The sequence below is a fragment of the Hemicordylus capensis genome, chromosome 2 (assembly GCF_027244095.1).
Source record: "Hemicordylus capensis ecotype Gifberg chromosome 2, rHemCap1.1.pri, whole genome shotgun sequence".
Lineage (NCBI taxonomy): Eukaryota > Metazoa > Chordata > Lepidosauria > Squamata > Cordylidae > Hemicordylus > Hemicordylus capensis.
Window position 1 is genome coordinate 179160860 of NC_069658.1, and position 12104 is coordinate 179172963.

The following is a 12104-nucleotide window of genomic DNA, read 5'->3' on the forward strand; positions in this document are numbered from 1 at the left end:
CAGCTGAAAAACAGAACGGAGCATTGGTGTCCACTTACCGTGAAGGCTCCTTCTTGTTCTTGATGCCAGGGACATCTCTGGGTTATCCTTCCCCACCAGCTCCAAGCAGGACAGATACTGTGAATAAACAAAACAGAAAGTGCCCGCCCACTTGGGGCTGCAGAGGATAACCCCGCCCCAGTTCTCTGTTCGAGCGAGGCAGAAGCAACAAATAAACCGGACACGTAACCCGTTAACACAAACAACATTAGGTAGAACTGTAACGAACAAGTACCTTTTAGTAAGGAAAAACATGGATACGAAAGGTTTCCCCTGTCTAACAGGAAGACACCTACCTTCCTTCCAACGGGACCAGGCGGAGTGCACCACTGGGTGGGTCGAGATGTCCCTGGCATCAAGAACAAGAAGGAGCCTTCACGGTAAGTGGACACCAATGCTCCGTTCTCAGTTCTTGATGCCAGGGACATCTCTGGGGACATACCCCAGCTTGGTCCACAGGGAGGGAACCGCTTCCGTCTAGTCCCGTGGGAGGACCTGCTGAAGGATTCTTCTGCCCACGGCTGCCTGGATAGTGGCGTGTGTCTCAATCTTATAGTGCTTTGTGAAGGTTGAGGGCGTAGACCATGTTGCCGCTCTGCAAATATCCTGAACCGGGGCGTGTGCTGAAAAGGCCGCTGAGGCCGCTGCTGATCTAGTGGAATGTGCCGTGATGCCGGGAGGCGGGCTCTTGCGCATAGACTGATAAGCCAGTACTATGCAATCTTTAATCCAGCGAGCGATGGTTTTTGCAGAAACGGCGGACCCCCTTCCCTTTACGCGAACTTCCACGAACATGGAGTTGGTGTTGCGTAGGTGAGCTGTACGTTTGATGTAGGTTTTTAAGCATCTACGCATGTCCAGCTTGTGCCAGAGCTTTTCTCATTCGTGCGCCGGACGGGGACAGAATGAAGGCAGAAAAACGTCCTGAGATTGGTGAAAGACGGAAGGCACCTTCGTGCGTACAAAAGGATCAGGTATCAGCCGTACCGCCTCCTTCTGGAACACACAGAATGTTTTATCAACCGAAAGAGACCTCAACTCTGAAATATGGCGTGCCGAAGTGATAGCCACCAGGAAGGCCAATTTCTTTGACAGCGTTTCCAGTGGAATGGATGATATTGGTTCAAATGGAGGGTGCTGTAAAGCGGAGAGGACCAGATGGAGGTCCCATGATGGGAACCTGTGTATTACTGGAGGCGATAGGAGGGTGGCTCCTCTCAGGAAACGTCGCAAATGCGGATATGAAGACAGAGACTCTTGGGGTCTGCCTGAGATAAGGCCCAGCAACGATGCAGCCTGGCGTTTTAGGGTGTTGGGCTTGAGGCCCTTGTCTAACCCATCTTGAAGGAATTGCAGGAGGTGTTTGATGGAAGCCGACCCCCGAGGGATGGAGTGCAGAGAGGACCATTTGAGGAACGCCCGCCAGGTTGTCTGGTATATCCGATTCGTGGAAGGCCTTCTAGATGCCAAAATCGTGTCCATGACCGCCGTGGAGTATCCGAACTCCTTTAGCAAACTCCGTTCAGTTTCCAGGCGGTCAGCCCTAACCACGCTGGGTCGGGGTGGTAAACTGGACCCTGGGAGAGCAGGTCTTCTCTCACAGGAAGTTGCCATGGATCCTCTTCTGCCATGCGGATGAGCTCCAAAAACCATGGTCTCCTGGGCCAGTAGGGGGCAACTAATATGACTCGGGCCCTCAAGAGGCAAATCCTCCTGATAACCCTGGTCAGTAAAGGAGTTGGGGGTAGGCGAACAGCAGCCCCTCGGGCCACGGGCTGGCAAGGGCGTCCACTGACGTCGCTCCCTGAGCGGGGAATCTGGACATGAACTGGCGCACTTTGGAGTTTATCGGAGACGCAAATAAGTCCATGCAGGGTACGCCCATGCGGAGGGTTAGAAGGTGGAAGACCTCTGGGTGAAGACTCCATTCCCCGGGATGGATGTCCTCCCTGCTTAGCCAATCGGCCTTTGTGTTTAGCTCCCCTTTGAGGTGATGAGCTATTAGGGAACAAACGTTGGCCTCCGCCCAGTTTAGTAGTAACATTGCCTCCAGGTGAAGGGAGTGTGATCGAGTGCCCCCCTGACGATTGACGTGTGCCTTTACTGTTGTGTTGTCCGTTTTTACTAGGACGTGGCGATCCCGAATTGACGTTTGGAAGGCAATGAGTGCTAACCGTATGGCTCTCAGTTCTCTCCAATTGATACTGTGTGCCTTTTCCGCGGAATCCCATCGACCCTGGGCCGAAAGGTGGAGACAGTGAGCCCCCCATCCCCTGTCGCTCGCATCCGTCGTGACCAAAACTCTTGGTGGATCAAGGAATTCCTTTCCTGCAAACAAGTTGAGCAGGCTCAACCACCACCTTAGAGCTTGGCGAACCTGTTTCGGGATCTGTAGGTACAGGAGCTTCTTTCTTTGCGATGGAGTGCTGGTGAGGTAGGAGGAACCATTGCAGCGGTCGAAGATGGAGTCTTGCCCACGGTACGACGTCCAAGGTTGCGACCATGAGACCCAATAGCCTGGAGAGGGACATCAGTCGACTTCTTGATGACATCAGAGCCGACTTGACCTCCCTTGTGATGATCTCGAACCGGTCCCAATGTAGGTACAGGCGGTCTTCCTCTGTTTTCATCACAACCCCGAGATGTTGTAAGTGGTGTGTTGGTTTCAGATGGCTTTTGTGGTAGTTGATAAGGAATCCGTGAGTCTCCAATTCTTGGAGAGTGACCTGCAAGTCCCGCTGAGCCTCCTGGAGGGTGGGGGCTTTTAGAAGCAAATCGTCCAAGTACGCAAACAGTCTGATACCCCTCATGCGCAGAAGGGCAACCACCGGTGCCAGAACCTTCGTAAAAATCCTGGGGGCTGCTGATAGGCCGAACAGTAAGGCCGCGTATTGGAAATGATTGCCTGCGTATTTGAAGCGCAGGAGGTGCCTGCTGTTGGGATGGATGGGCACATGTAGATATGCTTCTTTCAGGTCGATGGAGGCCAGAAATCCATGTGAAGCAGAGTTTCCGATATTGATCTCAACGTTTCCATCCTGAAGTGGTATTTTTTGACGGACTTGTTGAGAAATTTTAGGTCCAGAACTGCTCTTTTTGTTCCATCCTTTTTTGGGACGGTGAACAAGATAGAATAAACACCCCCCCCTCCTGACAGTGAGGGACGGGTTCTATTGCGCCAATCTCCAGAAGATGTTTGATGGCCAGCAACATGTCTGCGTGTTTGAGGGCGCAGCGAGATCGAGGAGTTGGAATGAACCTGGGGGGAAGAGGAGAGTTTAATTCTATCTTGTAGCCCTTTTGAATCACCGACATGACCCAGGAGTCTGTGACTGAAGACTCCCAAGCGTGGGAAAATTCTGCCAGACCCCCCAAAATGATGACTTTGCAGTCATTGTTGTGCTTTTTGCTTGGGCTGTGAGACTTGCTGTCTATACCCGCCCGCGCCCCTGAAAGGGAATCTCTGGCGACCCCAGGTTCCCCTTTGCTGTCTGAAATCTCTGAACTGGCCTCTGAAAGGCCGGGAGGCCCGAAAGGGCTGAAAACTCTGGAAGTGCTGGTAATTCTTTTTAAAAGGTTGGCGATCCGCCTTCCTAGTGGTTGCGGGCATCGTTTTGCGTTTGTCAACTGACTCCACTAAAATATCCTTGAGGGCCTCCTCCCCAAATAACTTAGTGGCATCATAGGGCACGGCGGTCAGGTTGGATCTAGAAGTATTGTCCACTGCCCAGTTTTTCAGCCAAAGATGGCACCTGCCGAGGACTGAGGCTGCAGCCACTCTAGCCGAGTATCTAACAGAACCTAGAGTGGCATCCGCCATAAAGGCTTGTGCCTTCTGAATTTTAACGAGCTGCTGTCTAAGTTTGATGTTATCAGCAGGGGGATTGTTTAAAAGGCCATCAATCCATAGTAGGGAAGCCCTAGTTGCCATGGACGCTGCGGCCGCTGCCCTTGTGACGTGCATTGAATTTTCATGAGTTCGTTTAAATGCTGATTCAGATTTTTTATCTTCTGGGTCCTTGAGGGTGACTTCTCCGTCCCTAGGGACCAAGGAGTTTGACACCAGCTGTACTATCGGGGCATCCGTAGTGGGGGTCTTGAGCAAGTCAGACACCTCAGCCCGAAAAGCATAAAAGCGGCTAGAAATCGCCAAAGGCTTTCTGTTTGCTGCCGGTAACTTCCATTCTTGTTTGACTACATCTGTGAAAAGAGAGGGAAATGGTAATAAAATTTCTTTAGGGGTGGCCCTGGGGAACACCCAATCCATCTTTTCATTAGACGGTTCCTGACTACTTGTCTGCTGAAGACCAATAGTTTTTAAGATCTTAGTCATTAGTGGGTTAAAATCATCAGCTACGAAGAGCCTTTGAGATACTGCAGATGTGTCATTATCATCTCCGCCTGACCACTCTGCCTCCTCTCCATCAGGATCCATGGGGACCTGGGATACAGGCTCTGTGTGATCAGCGTCTTCCCCCCCAGGGAGCGGGCTTTTAGGCCTGTTGCTGATGGGGGCTCTAATAGGCCTGGGATTCCGTGGGTTGGGGTCCCCTGATCCCTGGTCTGATAATTCAGAGGAGTGTGCATCACTGCTCTTGTCCATTGGTTTTTTAGGTTTAAGGTGCTTCGTTTTCTTTTTGGCCTTCCTGGGGGAAGAAGGAGATCCCTCACTCGAGGAGTCTGACTCTGTGGGGGAGGAATCCCGCTTCTTCCGTTTCTTGGATTTTCCCGCCTTACGGGGTGGCCTTATTTGATAAATGGTGTCAACAATCGCGTTCTTAAACCAGGCCTGCCATTCTGGGGGAACCTTTTTGGGAATGGAAATGGTCACGCTATGGCTGGGGCCCACTTCTCCCCCGCCCCCTGCCGATTCGCCCGGTACCTCAACATGTTCCTGTTGTTGCAAGGAGGGCCTTGGAAGGGAATGCTCCGGTGCATTCAAAATGGCCGCCGGCTTGTTTCGCGCCGTTTTTCCGAGCTCAGTCGCCATTTTAATCATCTCCCCACTGCTACTGAGGCGAACAGCCCACTGGCCTGATGCACCTTCCGAGGGGCCACGAGGTTCCAAATTGCAAATGGCACCCTCCGCTGCCCTCTGGGCCACTGAAGCACGAGTCTCGCGGCCCGAGGGCAGGAGACTCGCCGCGGACCCGGGAACGATCGGTGCGGGCAGCTCCAAGGCAGCCGTCACCGTCGTCGCAGCCAAATTAATTATACGGAGCTTCCGTGAGTGTTTGGCGCTTTCCCTTCGCTCCTCTGACCTGATTGTGGCATTAGTTGCTTTGCAGCTGGGGAGTGCAGAATTCTCCCGCCTGCAAGAGTGCCCCGGTTCCGGAGAGCAGAGTGGCAAGCTCGGTCGCGTCGGAGCTGGGGCGCTGAAAGCCCTTGAAAGACCCGGGCCAAAACGGTCCTGAATTTTGCCTCTGGGCACCAAAACAATTCTTGCCCTAAGCGGGCTTGCCCATGAAATGGAAAGAACTGAAGGGGCGGAGGGGGGAAGAGGTAAGGGAACAACTAACTAATGCTCTTTTTTTTTTTTTTAGGGAACACACACAAGGAAAAGGAGAAAAAACTGACAGAAAAACAGACAGTTAAGAAGGTAAAAAGGACAATAAAGGAGAAGAAGACCATGAGAGAAGAAAATCTGCTGCTGGAGCTGAAGCGAGGACAGAAAGAACTGGGGCGGGGTTATCCTCTGCAGCCCCAAGTGGGCGGGCACTTTCTGTTTTGTTTATTCGCAGTATCTGTCCTGCTTGGAGCTGGTGGGGAAGGATAACCCAGAGATGTCCCTGGCATCAAGAACTGAGAAGAGGCCTCTTATCTGCTCGTTTAACTGATGATGGTTTGTATGCTGAAACGTTTTATTTTTATGTATACAAACTTTAATTTGTGCAATAAAGGGTCTTTTTGAAGAGTGTAGATTAAAATATTAATGTTCAGCCTTTGCTTATATGGTTATTAAAATTTCCATGCTGGAGAAAACCAAAAGGTCTGTCTAGGCTTGTATTCAATGCATGGCAATATTTTTGTATCCTGAATTGACCTGATTAGCACTCCTCTGAATCCTCTTCAGTGGCTCAAACACATTCTTAAACTACCCCAAACAAAAGAGTTCTCCCACATTAAAAATCTGTAAGACTGGAAAAGCTGATCTTGGAAGGCTGTTATAAGACAGGGGCATGAAATCAGGCGAGGACAATAATCAGTAGACCTACATCAGAATGGAAGGAGGTTTCCAACAAGCTTTCCATAGGGATGGAATCAAGGAAGGAACCTCAGAAACCTACCTCCTGGACTTGAGAGTCCTGGGGCCGGAGGGGTCACAGCCTGAGCAAGAGGTGTTGCTGTTGCCACAGGTGACTGCTGTGCACCTGGGGTCAATATCTCCTTGGGCAGCTGATCTGTGGAAGACAGACACCTAGCTGAAGCACAACAAGTAGCAGCACTTCACCAGCCTTCTGTGTACTGTTAGCCCCTCCCAGCACTGAAAACAGATCTACTAATCCAATTCTTTCAGCAGGGGATCTTATGCACTACTAGACCTCTACCTTGCCCTTCTGTAGAGATGCTCTACCACGCTGAGCAAACAGATCATCTTTTTATAATGCCTCTGCCCCAGACATCTCTTTATTTTATGTATTTAAAATAGAAATTAAAAGCACCTCATTGCAAAATATATAGATGCGGAAGATAAATGGTAACATCATTCACAGAGCCAGGAGTCACGGTGTATTTGGGAAAGCCTTGAAAAACAGAAAGGTCTTCAACCTGTGCTTAAAGGCATGTGAGGTAAGGTGCCAGATGCCAAAAATGTAGAATGTCGAACAGTACAGATAAGAATAAGGAAGATCATCAGAGGACTTTTGCATTCCAAAAACTGTGGAGCAACCACTGACTGTGTCAACTTCCTCTGCAAACCTGAGAAGAACAGCTACCCAGATCAGGAACAACAGTCATTCAAAGCTCAATCCTTCATTTTGCTAACTGTGTATGTTTCAGCTTTCAAATAGGTAGGTCATAAAAGAAAGGACAAATGCTTTGGGTCAGAGACTTCCTTTGCATCAGGGAATCAATCAATACATTTCTACCTGCTTTTGCCTAGAAATTGGACTGGGGTACAGTGTCTCAACAAGAAGGTTGTGTAGTGAAATACTAAATAGGGACTGGACACTCACTGCCAAGTTTTGCCTTTCTGTGCAAGATTCCAACCTAACTGCCTGCCTTGTGGAACTAAGCAGATTCCCTCCACTTCATTTGCTAGCAAAGCTCATGCAAAAAGGCAAAACTTGGGCAAACTTTGCCAAATCCCCATTCTCACCTGGAGGTGGAGGCAGCCGGCTGAGGTCCACAGACTCTCCTTTAGCCAAGGATTCTAAAATAGGATCAAAGCTCTGAAAAATATTAACACCGAGATTAAGAGCTTGCTCTTCTAACCTTCCAGCTAAAAAGCTTAACATGACCACTTCGAACAACAAAGATCCACAATTTTTCTTCCGCAGGGAAGAAAAACAAGGCAAATAGTGATAAACCTCTCCAAGGACTTCACAAGGAGTTACCAGGGGAGCTGCAAAGAGATAGGATGATGTGACAATTTGCAGTGGAAAAACAGTGGTGGATGATTAATGTCTCCTTGTCCATTACCTTCCCCCACCCCACACCTCCTCCCTCCCGCCACTTTTGCCTATGATGTAGCAAGTGGACAACAGCTCCTGGCTTTCATCTCTGTTCCAAGTAGCGAGTCACTAACCCACTCAGCAATGTCCAACCGTTCTCGAGGGCTACATCAGAAATGGAAGACCCAAAAGCGACATCTTTTTTTTTTAAGAAGAAGATTTCCCACTGAGCTTTTTCTTCACCTCTTGCAAAAAGTACTGTCTCGCTGCAGCAGCACACTTACTTTTGCTATGCGGTAGTATTTGGTAGCCATTTCGATGCTGCCTTCCTGCTTCGCCCGAAGTGCTGCCAGCTTGTACTCTCGCTGCCTGGCTTGCAGGAGTGCTTGGGTACTGGCACTTTGGGGACCTGAAGACAGAAGGAGAAGCAGGTCATGCTGCTAACCATCCCTGTCAAAGAGATCTGACAAACTGGGATCCAGAGAACTACTCTGGCACGTTCAAGGACTTGTGCATGCCTGCAGGATCATCATCACCATCTTCCCCGCCCCCCGCCCCACCCCAAGATTTTTTAACTTTGAGCAGCAACGCTATCACAGCATGGCCTATTACAAACTGCTTTTGAAACTCCCCTCAGTCTTAAAAGCAGCTTGCCACATGGCATGAGGGGCAGTTCTTACAGAAATGCAAACCGAAAGCTGACATGATCTCTGCATGATATCTGGGACGCACAGCACCCAAGAAGGGATTCTATTTTTTTTTGCACATACTTTTTATTGAATTTTGACAACATCAAAAGACAAACACAAACAACACAAGCACTCACAAACACACACTATAAGGACTTCCATCTCATCCTTGGAACAAGTGTTGTTGTCAATAATCAAGATCTTGCCTAAACGTCACCCAAGAAGGGATTCTAGAATGGGGTTTCATATTGGCTTAAGTCATGCCCCTAATTCAAAGCCCTAGAACGGGTAACATCCTAAAATGATGGGTAATCATCCTTACGGGGGGCGGGGCAGTGTTAAGCCAAATTAATTGGGGATCCATACAAGCCACAACACAGTTAATCCAGACAAGAAAGCTCAACAACAACCCGTTTGTGGCAAAGATAGAAAGAAAAGAAAGACTTGTCAATTCAACAATTATCTCCTTTAAAAAAAAGAACTCTCTTCCCATTATAAGTCTTGTTCAATTAACAGGGGCTGTGCTATTGTACCTTGGGAACCATGACTACAACAGAAACAAGCTTAAGAACCCTATACGGAGAATTATCAGAGACAGACATATACTGTCTTGGCCTTTCCCTTAACTTCAGTGAGAGGAAATGGGCAGCTTATACAGAAATAAGTACAAAGTAGAAGCTGGAGTCAAAACCCAGGGATGAATCCTGACACGAAAGGACAGACAAGAGATCTTACTAGAATGGATAAGGCCTTGAATAAAAAGACAGTCTGTGATGTCATTTGATCTTGTGAAGGGAGAGGTCATACATAACTTCAACCAGTTGGCTGAAATATTTGCAAATCTCCCAAGAGGTTTCTAGAGCCAACAGAGTACAGTGGAAAGATCCCATTCTATTATCGTTACTACATATGTATCCCAGTCTCTTCAAAAAGGTTTTTCCTCTCCCCATTTTATCCTCACAACAACTCTGAGAAGTAGTCTGGAGAGTGAGCCCAAATTCACCCGGTTGCTTTCAGGGCTGAGTGGGGATTTGAATCTCCCTAGCTCTACACTGGCTATATGTCTAAAAACAGCCAGCAACCAAGTCAAAGCTAAATAGGGCTTTAACGTATGGTAGAAGAAAGGTGTATTCTCTGTAGCCCACCAAGTCCCCCTTCCTAACTCCCACCCCCAGCCTTTTTGAAATGGGCATTTGTATTCCATACTGACCTGAAAGAGGAGAAGGTGCCAAGGGGGCAGATCTTTCCTGCGATGCTTCTGGGGATTTAAGCTGCACAGTGGGCGCTGGAGAAATCTTTGGCTTTGGAAGTACGAGTGGTGGTAGCTTGGGAGGCAGATCAGACATAGGAAGCGCTTTAGAGGGCGGTTGCTCAGGGGAAGCAGAAACCGGCTCTGGAGGGAGGTGGTTAGATAAAGTGGTGCTGTCATCAGGCGTGGAGGCCTGGGAAGCTGAAGCTGGCACCGAGAGAGAAGCCTGCTGAGTACTCAGACTCTTTCCGGTAGCAACCGGTGGAGGAATTTCATCCTCATCTATCTTTTTGCCTTTCCTCACTGAGGTCAACAGATTTTCTAAAGTCTGGAAAAAGAAAGACAAAACATTGCTATAGCAACAACAGATTTCAGGATCATATACACAAGGTCCAGCCAGGTTCATCTCCAGAGGGATGGTGAGATGGAAAGGAACCATGTCCTTTGCCCAAAACATAAGATTCCTTCTTGTATAAATTCTTCTTATCGCAGGGAGCAGCTATATGTTCCATGCTAGTGTAATAATATGCTGCTTGCCCCTTGGCTTATTTCCCTTGTCTGTTACTGTGAGAGGCACGTCTCTCCATATCTCCTGCCAGCAGCCATCTTTCTTACTAGACTAGTATTTTTTAGCCCGTTAAGATAACGGGCGCTAGTAGGGTTGTGCAGACATGGGCTGATCCCGCCGCCGCCGTTCCTCCTATTCCCTCGCCCAGGCTGGCCCCTTCCCCTTCCCTCTTGCCCTCCCCCCTCCTGCATTTTTTTCCCCTTACGGCCCGCCGCTTCTCCTCCCGTCGGCAAGCAGTTCAGTTTGGAAGTGGCGGCAAAGCAGCAGCAGGAGGCGGCGGCGGTGACTGGGTCCGATGCTGGCCGCGGTGGGCCCGCCACGCCATGCGGCCTGCTGTGGCCGCTGCCGTCGGCCCGCTGCGGTTGCAACCGCTGCCATGGGCCCCACTCGCTGCCGTCATCGCTTCCCCGCCGCCGCCGCCGCCATCGGGCCCTGTCGCCCCACCGCAGCCGGCATTGGCCCCAGTCGCCGCTGCCTCTTGCTGCTGCATCGCCGCCACTTCCAGGTATAGAGGTCCGGACCGGGACCCAACATGGCCGCCCGCGCCTGGGCGGCCGTATCTTTTTCAGCCGTTCCATGCATGCCCAGAATGGCCGAAAAAGACATGGGCGGCACGGCCGCACACACAGGGGTTTTATTATAGAGGATTCCTCCACTGGCTCCTTGTTCTTCAGCAAAATCATAAATGCAAAGAAGCCTTCAAAGTCTCTCTCAAAGCTTTTGATTCCTTTTCCTGAGTTCAACACAAGGCCTCCTCATGCTCCACACTGCTGCCTCTTTCTTCTTCTGATTGATTGACTGATTAAGTGCTGTCAAGTCAGTGTCGACTCTTGGCGACCACACAGATAGATTCTCTCCAGGATTATCTGTCTTCAACTTGGCTTTTAAGGTCTCTCAGTGGTGCATTCATTGCTGTCATAATCAAGTCCATCCACCTTCTACAAAGCCTTAAATTGCTTCCTGGCACCCCAACACTAAGGAATGGTACAGATGCAATGGGTAACCATGGCTTAAAAGCTTAAGAGTGGGCCATGTGATTACTTCCACTTCTCTTACATGGAAATTGGCGAGCAGCCTGCTTCAGTCCCAACACCATGGTTAACTCATTACCTATGATCTACTGAAGCAAGCACACCAACTGCACTCAGCCTTGTCTCCGTTGCATTTTCTCCTACTGTCTTTCTCCCTTGTCTATGAGCCAGAACTCTGATGTGAACCTGGAGCAAAGTATCTTCTTTTTAAAAAGTAGGTCCACATAAGAGTGTCTAGAGTTGCAGAACTAAGGTTTCTTCAATGAGCCCTGTAAGATCAGACCTCTGTTTCTTATTTTATTTTATTAAGCCCTTTAAGCTTGTATAACCATCTTTTAGGAGCCATAACCACAGCAGATGTTAGCCAACATAGCAACCAACCTTTATTAGTGTTAACCAAGCTATGCAACACTATTCTACACCTTTAGTACCAGAACATTCTGCCCCACCCCCACCGCCCAACTCCAAGTCAGCACTCCTAGCAGAGTGGGCTACAAGGGTAATGAAGCATTTAAGTGGAAGAGGGACTAGGACCACATACAGAATTAAAAGGTAGATGTTGAGTGCCTGGCACTGTAACCTGCCCTTTTCAAAAGGAAGACATTTTTAAAGCTCTCCTCTTTCCCATTAATTGTTAATATTTTCCCTGGAAGGCACAATATCCACCAAGTTACAAAAGTATCTCTCAGTGAATAGTTAAGTGGCTTACCTTGAGGCCCCTTTCATAGCGGCGCACTTTTGAGCTTTCCCCGGCTTGCTTGGCATAAGCGATTGCAGCCTTGTACATCTCCAGCCTTTCAAGCAAAATGGGTTCAGTCCTACTGGCATCAGCTGGGATGTCATTGGTCTGGCAAAATCCAAAACAGATCCTTCATTTCAGGAGAGGAAACCAAAATACAATCCCCACCACAGTTG

General features: G+C 49.2%; 1 protein-coding gene across 5 annotated transcripts in view; it reads right to left on the bottom strand.

Moving 5' to 3' along the window:
* The window catches only part of CC2D1A (coiled-coil and C2 domain containing 1A), a 74948-nt gene that overhangs the window by 46931 nt on the left and 15913 nt on the right, over positions 1–12104 (bottom strand). For all 5 annotated transcript variants that reach the window (XM_053296458.1, XM_053296459.1, XM_053296460.1 and 2 more), the window contains 5 exons: positions 11899–12036; positions 9552–9918; positions 7937–8061; positions 7358–7430; positions 6327–6440 (listed from right to left, as the gene is read on the bottom strand). In XM_053296458.1, coding sequence (XP_053152433.1) covers positions 6327–6440; positions 7358–7430; positions 7937–8061; positions 9552–9918; positions 11899–12036 — 817 coding nt within the window. The remainder of the gene's footprint in view (positions 1–6326; positions 6441–7357; positions 7431–7936; positions 8062–9551; positions 9919–11898; positions 12037–12104) is intronic.